This window comes from Rhineura floridana, chromosome 3 (genome assembly GCF_030035675.1).
Source record: "Rhineura floridana isolate rRhiFlo1 chromosome 3, rRhiFlo1.hap2, whole genome shotgun sequence".
Taxonomy (NCBI): Eukaryota; Metazoa; Chordata; class Lepidosauria; order Squamata; family Rhineuridae; genus Rhineura; species Rhineura floridana.
In genome coordinates, this window is record NC_084482.1 from 42405603 (window position 1) to 42430803 (window position 25201).

The window sequence follows — 25201 nt, forward strand, 5'->3', positions numbered from 1 at the left end:
TGGAGGGAGGAGAGCTTCAAGGGAACACTGATGGGGAGGGAAAGGTTGTGACCTTCTTTCCCTCACTATTTCTCTGTTACAAATCACCGTTCCTTGAGTACACAACATTCTCCTCCTCCTCTAGGCTGTTTACAATAAAATTTGCAATACTAAAGTCACCACTGGGGTAACATTTCATATGGCTGCACTGTCATTTATTTTTTATTTATTTATTTATTTTTTATTTTATTTATACCCCGCCCTTCCTTCCAGCAGGAGCCCAGGGCGGCAAATAGAAACACTAAAAACACTTTAAAACATCATAAAAAGACCTTAAAATACATTAAAACAAAACAATGTTAAAAACATTAAAAAAACCCTCCTTCATCACCAGTCTTGGTAGTAGTTACAGAAGGCTCATGTAGCACAAGGCCTTTCCAGATTATCTTAGGCCACAGAGCGAGAACGTGCACACAAGAGCCTGCATTCTCTGGTATACAGTTAGGCTTTATGCTGCTTATAGGCCTAGTCTTTCTGCTGTAAAACTCTAAAAATTGTTGGAGTGTAGTAGTCTATCTTAGAGTGGAATAACTTGCCTACTGAGAAGGTAGAAAGTTAATGAAATTAATTAAGTACTTTCTGGTCACTTATTTTTGACAGATATATAGAGAAGGTCCCAGTAACTCTAATGTTGATGATCTTTTGAAGCATAATTCCATCATGCCATTCAAAGAACTCCTTTGACTTCAGTGACATGTGAATCATGCCTTGAACACACTTATCTTGCTACACAGAAAAAAGGTTTAAAAGTATAAGGATGTCTAAAAATCCATAGGCTTATCCATGTAACTCAGGAAGTATTAATTACTTTGGAAGATGTATTGTCAGAAGCCATCTGTTGCTGGTAAAGTTGAGGCAACAGACAAAACAGAAGGCTCAGGTCTGAACCAGTCACCAATAGTGCAACAAAATGCAAAAATAGAGGTCATTATTAGTTTCCCATGTCATGTTACAGTTAAATTGCATGTTGCCATGGATATAGTGTTTTTTGTAGAATGTGGGTCTGTGCGCCTTGGTTGCAAAGGGCAAAGGAAGTCTTCAAGTTTTCCTTTGCTATAAGAAGGATATCAACAAATTTACACGCCCACAGGAAAAAGGAGAAAATGAGTGAGGACTGTTTGATTTGTGATGAAAGATGAACATAATTATCTGTCTCCTGCTTAGTAAAAAGCTGCCACCAAAGGTGGGAGAGGGTATGTTATTGTTAAAGATCTAAAAAATATTAATGCCATGCAGGCAGACACAGGCAGAAACAATTCTGTAGTTTGAGCAGTGTGATGTAAAAGAGAAACTAACAGGATCAATTGCTAGGATCATTGTATCAATGTAGTACCTTGAGTCAAGGAGTTGCACTGCTACAGCCATTCTGGTACAGCTATACTGTACAAGGACTTGCATGAGTCAGATATGGAAAAAGAAAGTGCATGGCATGACAACACCAGTTGCAATTGTTTTCATGTTAGCAGGATTAGACATTTCCTTCTCCTTTGTGAATACGCATGCTTAGTATTTATTAACTCAAAAACATTTCAGTCAAATATCAGGTTCTGTTGGCTAGATATCCCCCATAGGACATAGACACAAAAGTGACAGTATTCGCACGCATGCACACGTTATTGATCTCATCCCCAGATCTCACTCTGTCAGTGACTACCGACTACAAAGGAAAAAGGAGGTAGTGAGGACAGCGAGTAAGAGAAACACTGAATGGAATGATTAAAAAGTAAATACCGGGTTGTTATAAATGAAGAATGCTGACTGTCTCGAACTGATGAAGCTGCAACCGTTTGCAACCATGTCCTAAGGTTGCCCTATGAATTTTAGAAAGTAAGATCTCATTAAAGTAGTGTCTTAGGCTGCAATCCTAACTCCGCCTACCTGGGAGTAAGCCCCATTGAATTCAGTAGGGCTTACTTTTGAATAGACATAAGATCGTGCTGTTAGTCTTCTTTGCTTGGGAAAAGTTTCTTCTCCGTATACATTTCTTTATATCTCCTAGCAGCTCAATTTTCACAGAGCCATGCTGATGCCAAATCTATTTAAACAACTAGTGTTTATGCTACAGAGTGGCTTGAAGGTTTCTTTCCTTTTATTATTGTATTTATTAGATTTAATAAAACTTCCAAACAGCAAACAATATGATAAAACGATAAAAACATATTAAAACCGATATGGTAGTGCTTATTGGGGAGAAGCCAGTTACAGACTTCTCTCCCTAAAGAGGCCTTATTTATTGGGCAGTCAGTTTTTGAATTAATTGTGTAAACAAAAGCAACACACTTGGTGGACAAGATTGCAGGAACTGAGAGGGAACCAGCATCTCTAGATTCAGTTGCTGGACTCAGAGAGGCATTCAAAAGACCTTCCTCCTTGGCATGCACGTGGTTGAAATTGGTCTCCCAGCTTCTTGATCAGTTTAACCTCTTTAATGTAATGAATCTCCAGAAGTCACACAAATGGGGATCTATATGCCAGGAAGCCATTTGGCAAGTCCAGCAGAGCCTGGTTCACACTCTTCTCCAGCTGAAGTACAACCTCCATGGCAGCTTTGTACTCTGATAAAAGAGATTAGGATACTGCAACAAATGTTTTCCAGATACGGGGAATTTTAATTTTAATTTTTAATTTTAATTTTTTTAACTTGCATATTATTTTACCTTTACAGTGTCTTTCTGTCCATATCATACTGTCTTAATTCTTTTTATTTAGTTCTTTCCCCTCCAACTTATTTACAAGTATTTATTAATTACTTTCTTTATTACATTTATATCCCACCTTTCCTCCAAGGAGCTCAAGGTGGCTTACAAACATGGTCCCCCTCCTCCAATCTTGATTTTATCCTCATAACAATCCTGTTGGGTAGGTTAGGCTGAGAGACAGTGACTAGCACAAGGTCAGTCAGGCCAAGCAGGGATCTGAACCCTGGTCTCCCAGGTTCCAGTCTGACACTCTAACCACTACACCCACACTGGCTCTCTAAAATAAAGGAAATGGCCAGAGTTGGGGGTAGATACTGAGAAATACATTATTTCCATGTTGTAGACAAATGAGATCAGCAGTTCTTTATGTTGAGTGGTATCCAACTAAACAGTTCTGAACACAAGGAGTTTGAGTTGCGCAATGGAACTTTCCTGCCCTCTCCTCTCCCTGTGTGCCCCCTAAATCTGTTCTGGGTTTTCCCCAAGCTTCCAAAACAGATTTACAGGGTGTGCAGGGGGCTTGTGGGGAGGGGAGAGGAAGTCCCTTTGTGCAGAGAAAAGTCCTCACGCTAGCAGAATTGTTTAGCTGGAACTGCCTGTTACGTTGAATCCAGGCATCAGGAGTGCTTAAGCCCCCACCCCCCAAGTAGCTTGGTAGTAAATAAAAACTTCAGTTATTTAGAGAATTCCTGGAACTCGAAGTAGAAGAGAAATGGAACAACAATCCTTGTTTTATAGACTTAATCTGGTATGTTTCTCAGGATAGCTCAGGTTAATTTTAGATACTTTCAGGGCTTCACAGCTGACTAATCTTACTATGGAACATAGAATAGAAAGATGAAGGAAAATAAAAGCTATACACAATATTTATTGTATGCTTGATTTTGTTTGTGAATATTGTGCTTAGAGCACATATGTGTTTGGTTCTTGTCATCTTGTTCATGGCTTATGTACTATGATTTTGTGGCATGTTAAACTATCCTTGGCCTGCGCTAAGGCATGTCTTTTAAAATAATTGTAATGAGCCGTACTAATTATGCAGATAAGTGAAACTTTTGAATATTTTGAAACTGGGTTGGCTAGAGCTGCAGGTGCTTTCTTGCTCACCCTATTCTTTATGTACAGTAGAATTACATTTCCACCATCGATGGAGCAAAGATGTAAAGCAAATGCCATAGTTCACATATTGCTATTTCCAAATTATCTGAATACTTATAGTCCAAAGTAGAAAGACTGCATTAGTTGTATAGCTGTTGCAATGGAAATAACTATTCAGTGTGAACTGGAAACTATTCTCAGGATGGATCACTGTGGTCTTTTAGGAATTGTTATTTGATCTTCATGTGAAAAGGTGGCAAATCAAAGCCATCATGTCAGTAAACTGTGCAGTGAACTTTCAGAGACCTGGCACATTTGCCTTTATGGTGTTTAAACAAACAAAACAAAATTCCCAAACACATAAAAGTAACCCAGAATTTATTCCCAAGGTTGAATAGATTAGCTTAAAAAAAAGCCCATGTCCTCTTTAATTTCAGCTGCCAGGAATTCTCATTATTAGTTAATTAAAACAGCACAGGGCATAGTAATTTATGGGGAACAGCTGCAGCACTAGGGGACTGAAGAGGACATACACTGGGAGTAAGTAGCTGAGTATCTGGCTGCTTGCTGCTTGCTCCTTTGGGTTGCTGTCTCTCAAGACAGCTGAAGTCCCTGGTAAGTGCTGCAAGGACTGGGTCCTCCTGCCTTTCCCTGGCTCCAGAGAGAGGCTGCAGTTAATCTTGCAGCCTCTTGCATCAGCTGCTGGCTGGGTCAGGAGGCATAAAAGCCCAGCTGCCCTTGGGGAGCCCCTTAGGGAGTCCTGAGGGAGAGCGTACTACCTCCCTTCTATTACCTTTTTTAAAAACTTTGTTTTCTGTTAAACCAATCTAGAGGAGATTGGTGGTGGGGAGGGCGTGTGGTGCATTTCTAGTTCCTGCACAGGGTGGGAGCCTGTGCAGTGAACTGAATGGTAGGAGAAAGTTGCCAGATGCCTTCAGAGTGAGAGTCTGTAACTGGCAGAAGGCTGGCCCTCCCTGGGTGTGAGACAGGAGGGGGAGTAGAAAGGCCCTGTGTGAAAAAGTTTGAATGGATATGACTGTTCCCAATTCCTGCAGGGGCCTACTGGGATAATTGGGTCCAGCAGGTTTTATTGGTGGGCTTGTGTTGGGTCCATATCAGGTGTTTAGGAGGAGTCTTAGTATGGAGGAACATGGGTGATGCCACCCCAATTTCAGTGATCACAGGTAGAGGGAAATATAGCCATGGGGATGTGGTGAATTTCCATAGAACATGAGGGCAACGCTATCTGTGCCTTGTTCCTTGCTGCCAATCCTCTCATGGATGAGTTCCTTGTTGCTCATCTGCTATGCCCACTGGCCTGTGTGTGTTGTTGTTCAGCACCAGATTGGTACACAATAAGATGACTCACATCCATGGTTTGATTGTGGATGAAGGTGTCGATTAGGTGTGCATTACCGAGACCTGTGTGGGTGAGCTGGGAGGAGTTGATCTGACCCATTTTGCCCACCTGGATACTTGGTGCAACACCAGCACAGGCTGCAGGGACGGCGGGGAGGAGTTGCTGTGGTCTACAGAACTTCCATCTCTGTCACCAGGAAACAACTCTGTCTTGGAGCGGCTGTGAGGACCTGTACCTGTTGTTGGGCCAAGGAGATAGTAAACTAGGGTTGCTGCTGGTGTACCGTCCACCCTGCTGCCTGGCAGCTTCTCTGACTGAGCTGGTGGGGGCCATATCGGTTGTGGTGTCGGAGGAGCCCAGAACAATAGTGCTGGGTGATTTCAGTGTGCACTCTGAGGGTGCCTTTAGTGTTCCGGCTTGGGACCTCATGGCCTCCATGACAACCATGGGGCTGTCTCAAGTTGTCACTGGCCCAACTCATAGGGCAGGACACACCCTCGACTTGGTGTTTGCTCCAGATGGAGGAAGGGGTCATCTGGAGATGGAGGGGAGGTGGATGTCACCCCATTGTCATGGTCAGATCACTTCCTGGTGAAGGTTAGAGTTATGGCTCCGATCCTTCTCTGCAGGGGTGGTGGACAGATTAAGATGGTCCGCCCCTGAAGCCTAATGGAATCCAGTGGATTCCTGAATGCCCTGGGGGAGTTCCCAGTGGATAGAGCAGGTGACCCTGTTGAAGCCCTTGTCACACTGTGGAGCAGCGAGGTGCATCGGGCTCTTGACACGGTTGCTCCCGAGCGTCCTCTCCGGCATTGTGGAGTCTGGCTTGCACCTTGGTCCACCAGTGAGCTAAGGGCAATGAAACAGGCTGGACGGCGGCTAGAGCGCAAGTAGCTGTGAGGCTGATCGGACACAAGTAAAACATCATAACCGTGCCTACTGTGTGGCAGTGAGGGCGGCGAAGAAGGCCCACTTCTTTGCCTCCATCGCATCCTCAAGTAGCCGTCCGGTGGAGCTTTTCCGTATTGTCAGGGATCTGTTGACATCAGCTCCAGGAAATGGAGTTTTAGACGCTGTGAATTGTTTGCAAGGCACTTTGAGGGTAAAGTTGCTTGCCTCAGTAGCGGTCTTGATGCCCCATCCACATCTACTGTAGTCCCCAATGAGGTGTCCAGTGCAATGTCTGCTGCAACTTCTTGGGAACAGTTTCAGTTGATGTGGCCTGATGATGTAGACAAGGTACTTGTGATGATGCAGCCAGCAACGTGTCTTCTCGACCCTTGCCCTTCTTGGCTTATTAAAGCTTGCCGAGGGGGTTTGACTGAGTGGATCCAGGGTGTGGTCAACGCATCATTGTGGGCGGGAGTGGTTCCAGCCACCTTGAAAGAGGCAGTGATCCGACTGTCATGAACCTGTAACGGTCATGAGTTATTAAAGATCTGATAACAAGACTTTGGCTCCAGTAAGGGACTCTGGGAGAGGGTTACAGTTAGAAAAGACAAGCCTTTGCTAATTTGTAAAGTTGAGTTTCATTTTCCAGCTGAAGACGGTTAGAAGAAGCCTTAACAAGCTGCACCTGGTTATCTTTGCTGATTAGCAAGTGCCTGGCACCCAAGGTCATCCTTGGCCTATGCAGTTGGAAAACACCGTTGGGAGGGGGGCCTGAAGGCGCGAAAATGTGAGAAACATCGAGAAGAAAGTTACATCAGTCAATTCCTGATTGGTCCATTAATCTTGGACCGTTAGGATCCTTTTCCCTTAAGTATAGGGCTAGGGACCTATAGCCTTTGTTCTCTGTTCTCTGCCTATGCTGACTGGCACCAGAGTTCCAAACCTTTTCTGCCTTATGGTTCCTGGGGTTGCTTATGGGAAGGCAACCTATGTCTGGTTCCATTGCTTTATGTTGAACATCCATCTCTCTTAGGAGGGGTGCCACGCAACCAACTACCTCGTATGTAAGTAGTTAGGTGAGATAGTTTGTTATTTTCTTGTTGTGTGTATGAATTCTCTTGTAAGAACCTAAACCCCTGTTGGGTGAATGGTCTTAAAGGATTACTTGCTGCTATATGATATGTGCACTTATATATTTTAATAAAGCTACTTCTATTTAACCTGGTGTGTTCATTTGAGAGAAGGGGTGGTTCTGAATTCAGTGTTTTGACCCAATCTCAGTCACTCACTACCAAAGAGGGTTAAGAAGTTAAAAGCTTGGATTTTAAGTGTTAAACCAGAGGTGCCTGGCAAGGAGTGTAACTGTGACTCTTGCCTTTTTGGACCTTGGTTTTATATACCATCTGGGCTCAGAGATCCCCTGGCTCTGAGTGGACCAGTATACAGGGGTGGTGGCAGCCTACCTTCTACCTTGCAGGGTTGTTGTGAGCGTACACAGCCTTGGCAAGGGTGAAGTAATAGCTTTTGGTTCCAGTCTCATTTCCCTAAGGGTGGGGGTCTGAGCCTGATGCATGATCCCGGGACCCTGAGGGTCGGGCGGGCTTGACACCGACCACTCCTGAAAAAGCCCACCCTGGATCCATTGGTTTGTGACAACTACCGACCGGTTGCAAATACCCCCTTTTTAGGGAAGGTGATTGTGAGGGTTGTGGCACAGTAATTGCAAATACTCTTGGATGAAACAGATAATCTTGACCCATCGCAGTCTGGGTTCAGGTCTGGTTATGGCACTGAATCGACCTTGGTTGCCCTGATGGATGACCTTCATCGGGAGAAGGACAGGGGGAGTGCGACCGTGTTGTTCTTACTTTATCTCTCAGCTGCTTTTGATACCATTGACCATGGTATCCTTCTGGCCTGACTTGGTGAATTGGGTATTGGAGGCACTGATTTACAGTGGTTCCAGTCGTGTCTCCAAGGTCGCTCTCAGAGAATAGCATTGGGTGACTGTCTTTTGGCCCTCTGGCACTTGTGCTGTGGAGTGCCGCATAGTACCATCTTGTCCCCTATGCTGTTTAACATCTATGTGAAGCCCTTGGGGGCGGTCATCAGGAGCTTTGGGGCGAGGTGTCAGCAGTATGCTGATGATACCCAGCTCTATTTCTCCATAACATCTGAATCGGGAGGGGACGTGCAAGCTCTGGACCGCTGTCTGGACTCCGTGGTGGGCTGGATGAGGGCGAGTAAACTGAGTCTGAATCCTAGCAAGACGGAGGCACTGTGGGTTGGTGGTTCCCAAGTTCAGATAATTGGTCAGTTGCCTGCTTTGGATGGGGTCGTACTCCCTCTGAAAGAGAAGGTTCGTAGTCTGGGGGTGCTCCTGGATCCATCTTTGTTGCTAGAGGCCCAGGTGACCTCTGTGGCTAGGAGTGCCTTTTACCAGCTTCGGCTGATAAGACAGCTACAGCTGTTTCTGGACCGGGATAGCCTGGCCACTATTGTGCACGCACTGGTAACCTCCAGGCTGGATTACTGTAATGCACTGTATGTGGGGCTGCCCTTGAGGTTGGTCTGGAAGTTGCAGCTGGTGCAAAATGTGGTGGTGAGACTACTTGTTGGGGCAGGGTATCGCCAACATGTCACCCCGCTGCTGACAGAATTGCACTGGCTGCCCATTTGCTACTGGGTGACGTTCAAGGTTTTCGTTTTGGTGTACAAAGCCCTATACAGCTCGGGACCAGGATACCTGAAAGACCGCCTTACCCCTTATATACCTAGTCGATCACTGTGCTCTGCAGGTGAGGGCAGATACCATCTTATCAGGAGGTCCATTCTGCACAACATAGGAAACGGACCTTTAGTGTGGTGGCACCTACCCTGTGGAATTCCCTCCCTTTGAATATTAGGCAGGCGCCATCTCTGCTATCTTTTCGGCGCCTATTGAAGCCTTTCCTCTTTCAACAAGCCTTTTAAGTTGAGACCTATCCCAGTCTGCATCTGTGTTGGAATTGCTTTTTAATGTTTTTTTTTAAAAAAAACCCTTTTTCCCCCTAAACAATATGGTTTTTTAACCCTTTTTATTTAAGATGTTTTTAAAGCTTTAAAAAAATGTTTTTATTTATTTATTAAATTTATTAGTTGCCCATCTGACTGGCTGTCCAGCTACTCTGGGCGACGTACAAAATAAAAACATACAAATACATGAAAACATTAAAAATCTCAACAATAATAATAAAACCTTAAAGTTGTTTTGTTTTAATATAGTTTAAGGTCTGTTTTTATGATGTTTTAAAGTGTTTTTAGTGCTTTGCTGCCCTGGGCTCTTGCTGGGAAGAGGGGCGGGGTATAAATCAAGTAATGAATAATGAATGAATGAATGAATAAATTAATAATATATGACTAAAGCAGTCCACAGTCCTGACCCAAAATAGGTACATTGACTTTGGCAGTGATGTGAGATTCGCTTTTATCTGAAGGAAGATGTAAGAGATTAAAGCAGAAATGGGTACATACATACAGTTATGGGCTTGCCTTTTCTGCTACTCCTCTGGTGCTGTCTGGATATGTCTTATTGATTGTCCAAATGACAGTAAACTTCTCTCCCAAAAGAACATGAACTTTTCTGACAAGCTCTATTTTTGAAAGCTCATATTAAAGAATGACACTTGTCCTACATTAGTTGCATTCTCCTTTAATAAACCAATAGCATCCATTGCCATTCATTTATAGTCTAAGGCATGAATGGTATTACCAGTTATTTTAGTAAGGTGCTCTTGTCTCCCTTTGAAAGGGATGAGCTTGAACCTTTTTAGAAAATGTGAGACAAGCACTTGGTTTACTCACAGCAGGATATTGTCTCTGGCATCCATTGTTTCTCAAGGGATGATTGATAGCTGAATTATAGGTGTTACTTGCAGGTGTGTAGTCGTCCAAGGTCTTGGGGGTCTTAGACCCCTTACTGTTTGGGGAGCAGCATCCCAGCAGGGTCCCTATGTCTCCAGCATCCTATGGGCCAATCAGCTTGGAAGGGGAATGTGTTAGCCACTGAGAAGAGTCTTCTAACATGTTTCCTTGCCTTTTCCTGCTGATTGTAGCCAATCAGAGTGAAAGAAGGTGAGTCAGCCATGAAAAGACTCAGTAGTTAACACTTTCCCCTTTCATGCTGATTGGCTCCTGGGGGCATCTGTTGTTGTGAGAGAAGGCATTAACAAGGATCTCATCCTCAACCCAGCAGCAACAGAAGGTGGAGGGACATGGCTGTGACTATCATGAAGGGACCCTGCACTTCTGAATTTGCCGCTACACTCCTGGTTACTTGCATTAGATATGGTAGTAGATTCTGGGGATCAATTGGGAAATCAGAACCTCCTTCCTGTGACTGATACATGCTGGGATCAGTGTGGGCTTACACCATAAGGGCTTTTAAGACAATGATAATTGCATTGCTCAGAGCAAAGCCAAATTACACATACAGTCTCAGGACATGTACAGATTTCCTGCTGAACTGAGCTATTCAATAGCTATGGGCATGATTACTGCAAAAGTTATTCGAGCAACTACCCTTTTTTATAATATGCTAGGTGCCAAAAACTGTTCTCAAGACCAGTAATTAACTTTAATGATAGCTGAAACGTATGTATTTCCTGTAAAAGGGCCTGGGATTCAGAATACCTCATGAACTGCTCCCTTCCCCTCTGTCAGTCTTAGAACTATGTCTGACAGTGGAGCCCACCTTGAGGTTCACTCATCACTAGATGTATGGTGTGGATACCTGAGAGCCCTTTTCATTCATGGCACCCAAAATGTGGTATGCTTGGCCCCAACACTGCCTGCTTTTAAACTAGAAACGGGGGGGGGGCAGAAGCTTCTTAAAACAAAATCACTATTTAGAATGGTAGTACTTGTAGAATGTTATTTGCACTTGTATAGTATCTGTTTGATCCTTTGACATAGTTCAGCGACGGTGAACTATTGCAGCTTTAGCAGCTGAGAGAGCATCTTCAAGGAACAAACCATGTACCATGTCACTTAGCATCTAGGAGAAATAATGTATATGGCTTCTACTATTTTACTGTGTATGTTTTTATGACATCTTCAAGCAGTGTCACAAACCTAATTATAGTAATTTCTCGTTATATATGAGACAAACGTTTCCATTTATTATCTTTTTGTATTTCTCTTGTTTGCAAATAGATCTTGAATATCGGATGAATGCACGACAACAGTTATTAACTACAGCCAAACGTTGGGATTCAACCTCTAAGACTATTGTAGAATTTGAGCCAAATGAGACTACTGAATTGGATAAGAGCCTTCTGATCAGATACCAAATTCCTCTATCTGCTGACCAGTTATTTACACAGTCTGTCTTGGATAAATCATTGACCAAGAGCAACTACCAGTCACGACTGCATGATCTCCTTTATATTGAAGAAATAGCACAATATAAAGAAGTCAGCAAGTAAGTAATGTTTTTGCTAAAATTATTATTATTATTGCAGCAAACATCAACAAAACAATTAAAAATCATCCTAAAAACAGTTAAAACATTCTAAAAACTGTTACAGTTAAAAACATCCTTTTATCCAGTGATCTCCAGGTTGCAGGAACAGTCTTCTTCAGTCATCAGATGCCTGGATAAAAAGGAATGTTTTCATGTTCTTCCTAAAGGTCAATAATGATGGAGACAGATGCACCTCACTAGAGAGGGCACTCCATAAACTGGGAGCCACCACTGAAAAGGATCTGTCACAGGTCAATTCCAGTTGGGCAGCCCCTGACAGCATCACCAACAAGGCCTCACCTGCTCGTTGTAGGGTCTCAGAAGGTTGATACTGGGGAAGCTCTCCTTTAGGTACTTGGGTCCCAAGCCACTTAGGGCTTTATATGCTAATACTAACATCTGGAATTGGGCCAGGTAGCTTCCTATCAGGCTGCCCCACTTACCAGCTGTATTCTTAATTGCCTTGACCAATACTACTCTTGTATATGAAATTATAGACCATTTACTCCTGCTAACCACGGAGTATTGGAGCTTGAGGAATTCTCCCATAAACTGGAGAATTGCCCATTATATAGTCAGCCAGTCATTCATTATTCATCACACTTACAGCAAATGACTGTAATATCATGTGATATTTCCAGTTATGAATATCTTTGGCAGATATGTTGTTCTCACTCAGTAGCTGACTCAAAATATCTGAGGAATGCATTGGACTTTCAGGAGGAGAGGAGAATGTGATGATTTATGGTGATTTACTTATTACCAGACCTTAACAAAATCATATTTCATAATGCTTGTTTTAAATGCTATTCTTATATTATTTGAAATGAATTATCTGAGGAAGCTCCATTTGTAGAAATCATGGCCTAAGATAAACACGGGGATCAAAAATTTAAAAGATCTTGGCCCAAACCACAGAGAATAGCTTGCAACAAGCCTGGAATTATGATTAGCATTCAGTTGTCCATGTTAATTCAAAGGAAATGGTCCTAATTTTTTTGCTTGGGAAAGCAAAATGTCCTTAGATTTTATTATCTCCATTATTGTTGTTGATTTGTATTCATCTATTGTGACTGGCAAGGGAAGAGAGGTAGATGAATAAAACTGTGTGTTCATTTTGGGGTTTGAGTCCTAGATGATTATATTGTTGAACAGCTTGCCAGAAAGTGACACCAGGTGAATGGAGTATTGCAAAACACCATTTAGATCTAAGATATTTAAAAGATACTTGGCATTAACAGTGTCTTTAAAATAATTGAATGGTGGTTTTTAAACAGAACAATTTTAATATGTTTGTGCAGTATTGTTAATGTAACTATTGTAACAAATGGATACTGATTGTGTATTTCATGTAACATGCTAGTGGCACTTGGTTTCGACTCTAGTGTGATCGTGTGCAGTATTCACTTTCGTGCTTCCCTAGTTGATCATTGTATTTAATATTTATCTATAAAGAGAGAACTACTACTGTTCTAAAAATGTCAAAATTATATGTTTATAGCTTACAGCAACTTTCATTCACTCAGGCAGACAAATCTAAGATTTTTAAAAACCATTTCTCCTCCACCCATTTTCCTGATTTTTATTGCTACATTCCTGAGTTGCTATCTGCACTGTAAGGGAAACCTACAGGATTTGTCCCTATAAGTGTCCCCCTTGGGCAAAAGAGTAGCTTTGGATGTAGAGCTGGCCCTACCAGTAGGCAGAATGAGGTGGTCACCTCAGGTGGCAGATGCTGGGGTTGGTGGTGGTGAGATGTGGTGTTAAGTTGTTGGAGGATAGAGTTGTGTGTGCTACACAGCCTGCCCTGCACCCCCAAGATGGTCTGTTGCTCTCAGGTGTGATGGAATATCTGTCTTAATTGATCAGGGCATATAGCACTCTGGCAGACAGCACTCTTAGAGAAACTGATGGACAAAAAGGGAAATAGCGGCAGCATACAAAAAAAGAGACTATTTTGTTCCAATTACCTAGAGAGGTAGTGGGCTGTCCGACACTGGAGGCATTCAAGAGGCAGCTGGACAGCCACCTGTCGGGAATGCTTTGATTTGGATTCCTGCATTGAGCAGGGGGTTGGACTTGATGGCCTTATAGGCCCCTTCCATCTCTACTATTCTATGATTCTATGTTCCTGTGTGGTATGATTTTATTAAGTACATGAGTGAACAACAAAATGTTAGATTTCTGCCTTCATGTTATGTCCATATAAGGACACCCTTCACACCTGTGAAAACAAGAATACAATAAGCTTTTAGTTAAAATATTTGTGTTCACTAATAGGCAAAAACCCCTTGCAGTTTAACAACATGCCTATAGCCAACAAAGCTATCAAACTTGAAAAAGCAGGGAAATTGGGCAGCTATAGTGAATGCACCAGGGGAGCAGGAAACCTGACCTCATCTGAGATATTCTACTGCCCTACAAATTTGTCAAAATGCAAACACAATTTGGGTTGGTCCTTCACAGTCCAATCCACTTGCAGTGTAGCTTGGATTTGGTAAAATGTGCCTCTGAGCATATGGTGAGCGGTGGCAACACCTGCAATCAGCCCAAATAACAGAAACAAAATGTATGCTGTGCTGATCTTGTTTTAGCAGGGAGGAAGCAACAGTATCAAGACAGTTGATATAGTTCAGATAGTCACTTTAAATATGTTTGATTTACTTTGCAATTTTAGTGACGTTTCCTATAGTAAATTATTTTCTTTTGCTTCTGCTTCTGTGAATATGTGAAGTTCAGTAACACTGCATAATTTACACTAAAAAACCTCCAAAACAATTGTGGAATAATGGCACTGACTATTCTGCAGAATAGCCTCCAGTGGACACGAGGGGTGTCTCAGTTTGCACAAGATAAAATAGTGGGAGGTGACATATATTCTAGCAAATTTCTAGGTGTGCTTTATGTTTTTAATTGAGCATGTCCACCCTTCCTTCAGTGGAGTGGCTTAAACATAGCAGGCTGAACACATGCATCTTCAACTGTTAATGCACCCCAAATGGAAATAGAACATAACCTCCAGTTTGAAACACAAAAGGCTGTCTTCACCATCCTATGACACTGACCAATAAAAAGGCTTTGAAATTAATAAAAATAAATTTGACACAGATTTCTAGGATGAATGATGAGAGAAATATAATATTCTAGGTTAGATTCTTTGTAGAAACAGTAGTAACACAGGAAAGAAACAAAGTAAGAACAACACCAACAAACATACATGTAATTCTCTATCTTTGGAGATGCAGTCCTGATTACAGGTGTTGCCACCACTCACCATATGGAGGAGGAGGGTGGGCTCTGGGCAGAGGGAAAGCCCCTTTTCTTTCCAAAAGGAAAACATTGTGAACAGTATCATTGTTTTTCAGGATTTCCCCCTCCTTTTTATTCTACAGCAGGCACATTTAGTTTCCCACCCAAATTTAAACCAAATCTGTTACTGGCCACATCCACACCAGACCTTTAATCCACTTTAAACAATCATGGTATCCACCAAAGAATCCTGCGAAGTGTAGTTTGTGAAGGGTGCTGATAGCTGCTAAGAGACACCCTATTCCCCTCACAGAGCTACAGTCCCCAGAAGAGGGGCTGACTGTTAAACCACTCTGGCCACTGGAGCTCTGTCACGGAAATAGGAGTCACCTAACAACTCTCAGCACCCTTCACAAACTACACTTCCCATAATTATTTGGGAGAAGCCATGACTGTTTAAAGTGGAATGAATGTCTGGCATGGGTGTGGCCACCTGATTAGGCAAGCCAAACAGTTGTGAATTTGACTTTTAGAACACTGACAGTTGGTTCTTACTGAGCATGCCTGTGCTATCATGGAGTCTAATGTTAAATTTCTTAAATTAATTAAAAATCAGCCAGGCATTTTTTTAACTTTTAAACTACAGATGATGAAGGTCAGAGTATGGGGCAAGGTCAGTAATAGGATTACAGGTACTCTGTGAACATGGCTGATTTTTAATTAATTTCAACAAATTATGAGACCACTGACGGAAAAAAGCCGAACAGGGATCTGGATTTGTTTTCTCTTGTTTTACATGTTGAACTCTCGATTCTCTCTGAGTGTTTTGTGTATCACCATGAAAACTTAAAAGGTAAAGGTGTCCCCGCACTTATAGCGTGAGTCGCTTCCGACTCTTAGGGTGACGTCTTGCGACGTTTACTAGGCAGACCGTATATATGGGGTGGGATTGCCAGTTCCTTCCCCGGCCTTTCTTTAACCCCCAGCATATGCCGGGTACTCATTTTACCGACCACGGATGGATGGAAGGCTGAGTGGACCTCGACCCCTTTTACTGGAAATTTGACTTCCTCCTTCCGTTGGAATCGAACTCCGGCCGTGAGCAGAGCTTTGGCTGCGTTACCGCCGCTTACCACTCTGCGCCACAGAGGATCTTTGCGCCACGGAGGATCTTGAAAACTTAGGGGGGTTGTTAAGGAAGGGTTTCTGAGTTCAGGACTATAAATTTTGTAAGGTTTTGTTTTGAAATAAATTTATGAGAAGCAGCGGAATGGCATGGGGGGATTTTCAATTTAACATGACAGAATGTGAAAAATCCATGCTGGCTATAGTATACAGCTACTCTCGTAGCTATATAATTATAAGTCAGTCCCAATACTGTACAACACTTTTATGTGGTATGGGTAAATAACGGCGAAGTGCTGGAGACTCAAATAGAATTATGAAGTATATTGTTTTTAGTTGTACTGTTTAATTCTTTTTCTTTAAAGGATGATGCATTTAATTACAGTGTTTGTACCTGGAAACCTAGGCAGACTATTTGGTTTAAGTTTTATTTCACTTTGATAGTATGTAATTTACGTCATTGTTCTGGAAATATATAACTATAATAAAAGGTTTTTAAAAAGGGATGGGAGAGGTATCATCTTGTCCTACACCTCAAACAACAAAGCATCTTGGGGTGGCTGTATTGGGATATATGCATGATTTCAATCAAGAAAATGGCATATAGGATAGGGCAGAGCTTGGAAATAATTCGTTACAAGTAACAAATTACCCGCAATTCATTACTTTTTTGAGGAACAAGTGGGTAATTCCTTTATATTTTAATTGTAATAGAACTAGGAGTAATTTTATTACTTTTGTGGAATAATTGTAATGTTTCCAGCATTACGTTTGGGCATTACTTGGGGGGGGGACAGGGGAAGTCTTCTGCTTCTCTGATTTGTGGATGAAAATCATGTGCCTCAGACTGAGCTTCTGTACAGTGTTGCGCTTCCCTCACGTTCTGTGGGTGGGTAGGAGGTGACGAGGGGGAGAGTGAGATGGGGTGGAGTGGAGAAAACAATTGTTTAAAAATATGGATGGTGGTGGTGAAGAATGGAGTGGAGGGAAAAAGGAGCCGGAGGGCAAGAAGATGGATAAAGGAGGAGAAGGAGGCAGCAGCAGAATGGAGATAAAGAACTGTGGAAATGAAAGATGTGTGTGTTTATTTTTAATTTTGTTTTAGGCTACTTAGGTGTGCAGCAGCCAAGGCCAGCACCTTGTAGGCGTTTTTTAAAAAAAGTACCTGAAATGTAATTGTAGTGACTACTTTTGAGAAAAAGTAATCAGTTACTTTCAGTGCAATTGTAACGGGAATTACTACTTTTTGAGCCATGCAATTGCAACTGTAATTTATTACTTTTTAAAAGTAATCTTCCAAGCTCTGGGATAGCGTTGTTTTCTTCCCCCTCAGTGCTATACCCCCATTTGGCATCCTCCACCCTGTGGTTGTTAATTACTATCTTTTCAAGTTTGTGGGAGATCCTGAGCATCGTTTGACCTTCAATTTTTGCCTTATTGCCTTTGCTGGGTATATCCCGCCCCGCCCCCCAAACTAACTGTATGTTTTTTGGTTTAGGTTCAACATAAAAGTGCAATTGCAGATTGTAGCAAGCTTCATGCTCACTGGTGTTTCTGGAGGTGCAAAGTATGCCCAAAATGGACAGCTTTTTGGACGATTTAAACTCACTGAATCACTTTCTGAAGATACTTTGGCAGGACGACTGGTGATGACCAAAGTCAATGCTGTTTATTTATTGCCAGTCACTAAAGAGAAGTCAATACTGACCCAAGGAACCAAAGAAAAAGTGTATGAAGCAGCTATTGAAGAAAAAACAAAGGAGTATATCTTTTTGAGAATATCCAGGGAATGCTGTGAAGAACTTAATCTTCGAGGAGATTGTGAAATGCAGGTATGTTTGACTGAAAATTTCTTACATCTCCTTTCAGTTGCTTTTGGTTCTCATCACTGTCATCTCAGCAACCTCAATCATAACATATCTGACTGAGATTAATTTTTTTAAACAGCAGAACTGATGAGCAAGTAAATGTGTTGTCTAACATTGCACCAGGAATTTCTGGCAGAAAAAGGAATTACATTTCTGTGGTTGCATGCCTTAGGGCTTACTCTATGCATTGGGGGAAGAAATTTACAGGTTCAGACTCCATGGTTCTTCTTGCTGGTGCAATTAAGCATTACAGAATGGGATGCAAGAACCATTGCCATTAATTACACTTGGTGTGCAGTACAGTAGGAGCTGTCAGGGGATCTTTGAAAGCCATTTCTGCAGTTTCTGTGGTCAGGAATAGAGAGCAAGGCAGAGCTACCAATATGAGGGTTAATCTGTGAGGGTTAACACAACTGTCTTCCAGGTTTAGCTGAAGGTGCCTGGTTGTGGGCACACTGGGAAGACTCTATTCTGCTTAACTGGGGTGTGATGTTGTAACAACTGTGGTAGTACCAGCCATTATAAACATGCTCCATTTTCTTCAGCTCATTGGGACTGGACTGCCAGAAATATATGAATTTTAAAATTATCTTGCTATACCGGGAATAATTTAATAATTTAATAAAATATTTATGTCTGTATTGAACACAATGTAATGTTTTAAACTAGTCATCAAGGTCTACATTATGCATTTTATTGAGTCTTATTTCATAATTAAAACCTATTCTATTTATAAGTGTGTAGACTGGTGTCAGGTGTCTCTGTTTCCTCAAGATTTCAGCATCAGTAGTTGCCAACAAAATGCAGAGGTTTTAAAATTCCCTTTGAATTCATTATGCTCATAGAAGAATGCTTATGGACTATGGAGCCACCAGCTACTTTGTTTTTAGATATACATCTGTGAAGAAGCATGTATTCTGGGCTCTTGTTAAAGCCAAACTCTTTCTGTTTCCCTCTTTCCTTTTTATTTCCCAAATCACTAAACATGCTGTCTGTTCCTGTGGCTGTGACCTATCCTCACCAACTCTTTTTGACCCCCACAAATCTGGCTTCAGTCATCTCCACTGATTGAAACTGCTCTAACCAATGTGTCTAACAACCTCTTCTATGCTAAGGGTGAGTTCACTGGAGGGCATTTATCACACCATAACTAAAGGGAGCATTCAACATTATCTCCCTAATTATTGCATCATAACTTCCACCACAACTTGAAAAGGTGGACATTATTGTGCAATGATGGGATGGTAGTGTGAAAACTTTGCACATGCTAAAAATAGATAGCATAGTCAGAGAGACTCCAGTCACCTGTAGCCAGTGGTGCAGTTCCTTTGAGAAATACCTTTCATTGTCACAGCTGCAGGACTTGTAACCCACACTCAGAGTTGTGAACACTCACTGTGGTTATCTCATGCTCACAATACAAAATATCACTATTTTTCTATCTTAAATGTTTCCTGAGTTTAAAAGGGAAGTATCACATCCATGTCTTTCGGCTTAGCTTCTGAAGTGGCTATACATATCTTATGCTAATTATATTAATGATGTAAAATTGAGAGTATGCAAAGTAGCTGGGGCCCTGTGATTTATGGTATAGCCCATAGTTCTAGGCAGTTTGATCTTTGTTGCGTTACAAAACACCTTTTATAAGAACATAGACTAAAATTATTTTTCACAAAATGAAGACTTTGATATTCTTCTCAGGGATTATCTGTCTATAGACATGTCTGAATGTAGATTGAGAGCTGAATTACTACTGACAGGGTTGTATCCAATGATGTCATTGAAGAACATGAGAAGAGCCTGCCCATCTAGTCCTGTCCTCACAGTGGCCAACCAAATACCTATGAGAAGCCCAAAAGCAGGACCTGAGTGCAACTACACTCTACCTAGTTGTGATTGCTAGTAATTGGCATTCAGAGGCACATTGCCTCTGATAGTGGAGGTAGAACATAGCCATCATGGCTAGTAGGTGTTGATAGTCTTGTATTCCATGAATTTGCCTGTAAGAAGTATAGTGGTATACTATACCACTATAAGGCTTCTATCAGTGGAATGGGGCGGGGGAAGCAATTTCCACCAATTCCCCCTTACCCCTGCAGCTCTCTGGCTCCCCATTTCCTCTGGAGGGGAGTGGGGGTGTTCCTGGTTCCATTGACAGAACATTTAACATCAGCTGAGTGGCACTGTTGGATACAAATTATAAAAAAATCCTATATTAATGGACTCGCTTGATCAAGCTGGATATTGTATTGAGCTCTTAAGGTTTATCCATGTGGGAATTTAATATGGATTTGAAGCTGCTTGTTGTGTCGATTTTTTTGGCATCATCTACTTGATATCCTCCTCATCCAACTGGTAGCCCACATTTCCCCCCTAATTAATTTGGATTTTTCCAATCTGCAAATAATTTGATAAAGAATATCAGAATATCCAATATAAAATCACATGCTATCTGACTGTGGATGCACTGAAGCCCATTGTGTGAGTGAAGAGTTTTTAACCGGTGTGGTGACATTTGGCTCTTTGCGGTCTGTTGCCACACCCACTTCCATGTGCTCCTCACCTGAGCACAACTTAGCCAGTTTGTTTCCATCCGCCTAAAGGAAAGGATGCAGCATACTGAAGGCACTTTTGCAATATTTTAAATTTTTCAAACCAGAATTGACTACTAAACAAAACATGAATTAAGAGTGAAGGGACATGGGAATGGAGGTGTGTTTGTAGATCATAAATTGGTCTTTTAATTGTTTTTTAATTAATACAGAGTTTTAACAAGAGCAGCCTTACTCAAAACCTCTGTATTAAATTTTAAAAAATAAACAGGAATTGACAGCTACAATATATAAACATGAATTAGGAGTGAAGGGAATTAGGAATGTGGAGGTAATGATATTTGGGAGCATCCAGCACTGCCTGAGCTATCTGAAATTGACTATAATTTCATCTGTTTCATATTTGAGTGGTGAGAAGGTTTTTTTGGTAGCTTTCACCATGTTTTTAAATATTAGCAAAACACTTGGGTTACTTCATAGGTTATTTAGGAAGCCATTTTCTTCTGAAAGAGGGGACACATTGGGGGAGGGAGGGAGGAAAGCAAAAGGAATCTGCTTTCACCACAAAAAGAGATATTATTTGTGTGTGAGTGTATACCTCCCCAATTCACAACTCTTCATTTTGTCCATTATAAAATATGCTGATAACTTTTGCTGTTCCTGAGGATATACTAAAAAAGTTGTGTTTGCATTGGTAAAGTATTAGCTGCGCACATGACCACTTTGAAAAAATAGTAATGAAGGGTGGGTATGTAATAACTGAGAGGAGGAAATATGCACATACCACACATATACATCCTGTCAAGGACCATTCATTAGTGTGGATGGGAAACATTGGTTTAGGAATCAGAGGAAGAAATTTAAGCTGCTCGTCTGTGGAGACCCTTGCATCAATGCAGATATGGACAAATCAAAACTGAGCTACCCATTGTATGAGATAACACCCCCATATGAACATAGCCCTAGTCCAGGACTGAAATATAGAACTGATTTGGGAAGTTTACCCAATAAATTTGAGACACCGTCTCCCATGTGCTACATGTATCAATACTGTAATATTCCAGGGAGTTGTAAGTGATGAAGCATCAGGAGCAAAGGCTTGAATTATGGTGGCAGAAATCTGACCAAGCAATTGAAGACGTACTCTGTGATGGTGGCAAAAAGAACTTATTTCAGCACCATCATTGCATGTGCATGGTTCCATCCAGCCATGTTGTGTCCAATAGAGCCTATTTCAACCTGACAATGATAATAAGATTTAACATATGGTAGCCCCCTGTGACATTTTTAATGTTTTTAATTGTTATAAACCGCCCAGAGGGCTTCAGCTATGGGACGGTATACAAATGTAATAATAATAATAGTAGTAGTAGTAGTAGTAGTAGTAGTAGCTGGGCATCTGCATACCTTATTAAGTGTTGTTCTGATACAGGAGGTGTTCACAGCCTCCATCACAGAATCATTCCAGTGATTTCATCTGAGAACATGGATGAGTTCTTGAAATCATCCAATCAACAGTGTGTGCACTCAACCCTTGCCCTTCCTCGCTGACTGTAACCAGCTTGGCTAGGTTAGCTGATTTGGTCCAGGATGGGAGTAATGTCTGTTTTCAGGAAGAAATAGTTCCTACTCATTTGAAGGAGGCAGTTCCCAGACCTTTGCTGAAAAAAATTACCTTTGATTCACTGGATCTGAATAATTACTAGCCTGTTTCTAATCTACTTTTTTGGTCAAAGTGATCAAACAAGTCATAGCAACACAAGTCAAAAGACTTCTGGATTAAACAGATTATCTAGACCCATATGAGTCTGACTCCAGGGCTGTTTTTGGAAAAGAAATTGCCTTGCTTGTCGTTGTGGGCAACCTCTGATGGAAGATCCACAGAGTGAGTGTGACCCTGTTGATTCTCCAGGAATTCTCAAATTGCAGTCCTTGGCATGTATAGTCAGAAGTAGGCCCCTTTGAGTTCAGTGAGACTTCCAGAATAATATAGGATAGCAGCCTCAGTGGCTTTCAACACCATCAACTGTAATATCTTCCTGGACCACCTGCCTAGGATGTGACAGTAGGATGCCGTGCACTAAAGTTATTCTGTTGTACCTGTCGTTTCGGGTTCTGTAGGATTCCATTTTGTCCCCTATGGAACATCTACATAAAACTGCCAGTTGCTTACTGGCACACACTCCATGTGAGAATGCCTTTGAAGTATATCTGGAAACTTCAGTTAACTCAAAACCAGGGCATTAATTTAATTTTGAGAATGAGCTGAATGGAATATGTTATCCTGGCCCTAGAATAATTATACTGGTTCCCAATCTGTTTCTGAGCACAACTTACACTGCTGGTTCTGTCCTTTAAAACCCTGAATGGTCTTGACCCAGGTTACACAAGAGGATGCCTTTTCCTCTATCTTCCTCTCTGTATGCTATGAGGAGCAGAAGAAGTCTTTCTCCATTGCCTCTATTTGAGTGAGGGGGAATTGATGGAAACAAAAAGCAGACACTTTCAGTTACAGCACCTCTCTTGGGAACTTCTTCCTTTTTTGCCCTTTTTTGCCATTTCCATCCTAGCTCTGTCCTCACCTTTCAGAAATAACTGAAGATCTTATTCTAGCAGGCTCTTGAAGGATAAGCTGGTTGCTATTTATCTCTTTGTAGTTTTTTTTTAAAAAGCTTTTGATCTTTCTGCTTTGTGGCTTTTATTGTTTTATTGTTCTAATGACTATTTTCCCACTACTGATTTTTTTTTAACCCTGCCTGAGGTTCTTTTGTAGGTGTGTGCTAGAAAATTAAATTGATTCAATAAATAAGTAGGTGATTTTTAAAAATTAGTTAAAGCTGTAGCCTTAGATATTATATTCCATAATGAACATTTCAATAAAAGCTACCACTTATTATTTGCCTGTTAATCAAAAAGCTGATTTGTTTAAAAAAAGTTGCTGGGTGATGAAATTGGGGTAGCATACTTCTCTTAGTACAAAAATCATTTATTTAATTGGCTATAATAAACTAGAGAATGCACAGAAGATAGAACTGTGGTCTGGGTAAAATGTGTTGGCTAAATATGCCCCTCCAGATGTTGCTGAGTGACAGTTGCTATTACCCCCCAGCAAGCATGGCCAATGATCAGCAGCATCTGGAGGGCCACACTTTAGGCACCTCTGGAGTCAAAGGAACTCTGAAAATTTATGTAAATTAATCTTCTCATAGAATGGCAGAGTGTTGATGGACACTAGCTGGTGATCAGGAAACACTGGGAATATGATATATGGTAAGCTATTTGTACATTTTACTGTCAGTCTGACATTGGTCGAAGTAAAAGCCATGGCTTTATGTCATTTTATGGTTTTCAGACAGAGATAGTTCCATTAGATACCTTTAATTTAATATATTCTGTGGTCAACCATTAAATAATTAGTTTCAGTCAACTGAACTAAATGTTTATCTTCTGTAGGCATAAAGTGGCCTAGTCTGGCTATCTAGCAGAAATAATTTCAAATGAAGGTCACAAACTAAGAGATACCATCAATGTCAATTTTCAATCAGTCTTCTGAAAAATTATGCAAGAATCTTAATGTTTTCATTTAACATGCATAATTGGTCTAGATGCTGATTACCCCACTGGGTACTTGGGTTGTGTTTATTTTCTAAAAACAATAATCAAGACCACTAATTGACTCTATCCGGAAATGCTACTGGCATACAAAATGAGATGGGCCATTAGCAGAGTAACTAGATTTTCCATTGCGAGTTATTGTGAAGCTTAACTTCTTCATAGCATTTTGCATTGCATTTTGTTAGAAAGGCACCAACATATTTCAATGAGCATTATGTTTTACAGCATGGATGGGTAAACTTCAGGGGGCCAAATATGGCTTCTTACATATATTTCCCTTGGTCCTCATTGGGAAGACTATCCTACATGTGTCCAAGGCTTCTTATTTATTCCTCTCTGTTTAGAGGTTTGTTTAAAGCTGCTCTTAAAATACTTGGAAGAAACAAATCACCAGGAATAGATGGCATACCAATAGAGTTGCTACAAGCTACTGAGACTGAATCTGTAAAGATTTTGACAAAAATCTGTCAAGAAATATGGAAGACTAAACAATGGCCCACAGACTGGAAACGTTCCATATACATCCTAATTCCAAAGGAAGGGGATCCCAGGGAATGCAGTAATTGTTGAACGATTGCCTTAATATCCCATGCAAGTAAAGTAATGCTCAAGATTCTACAACAAAGGCTCTTACCATATATGGAGCGAGAAATGCCCGACGTCCAAGCTGGATTTAGAAAGGGAAGAGGCACCAGAGATCATATCGCAAACATACGTTGGATAATGGAACGGACCAAGGAATTTCAGAAGAAAATCACCCTGTGCTTTATAGATTACAGCAAAGGCTTTGACTGTGTAGATCATGAAAAACTATGGAATGCTTTAAAAGAAATGGGGGTGCCAGAGCATCTGATTGTCCTGATACACAACCTATACTGTGGACAAGAGGCTACTGTCAGGACAGAATATGGAGAAACCGATTGGTTCCCCATCGGAAAGGGTGTGAGACAGGGGTGTATTTTATCACCCTATTTATTTAATCTATACACAGAACGTATCATACAGAAAGCAGGATTGGACCAAGATGAAGGAGGTGTGAAAATTGGAGGGAGAAATATCAATAATATAAGATATGCAGGCAATATCATACTACTAGCAGAAACCAGTAATGATTTGAAACGAATGCTGATGAAAGTTAAAGAGGAAAGCACAAAAGCAGGACTACAGCTGAACATCAAAAAGACTAAAGTAATGACAACAGA

The 25201-nt window shown here is 41.3% G+C and overlaps 1 protein-coding gene across 4 annotated transcripts in view; it reads left to right on the forward strand.

Annotated features, from left to right (window-relative positions):
• The window catches only part of HELZ (helicase with zinc finger), a 215500-nt gene that overhangs the window by 77404 nt on the left and 112895 nt on the right, over window positions 1-25201 (forward strand). For all 4 annotated transcript variants that reach the window (XM_061615575.1, XM_061615573.1, XM_061615576.1 and 1 more), the window contains 2 exons: window positions 11281-11548; window positions 17463-17796. In XM_061615575.1, the coding sequence (XP_061471559.1) occupies window positions 11281-11548; window positions 17463-17796 (602 nt within the window). The remainder of the gene's footprint in view (window positions 1-11280; window positions 11549-17462; window positions 17797-25201) is intronic.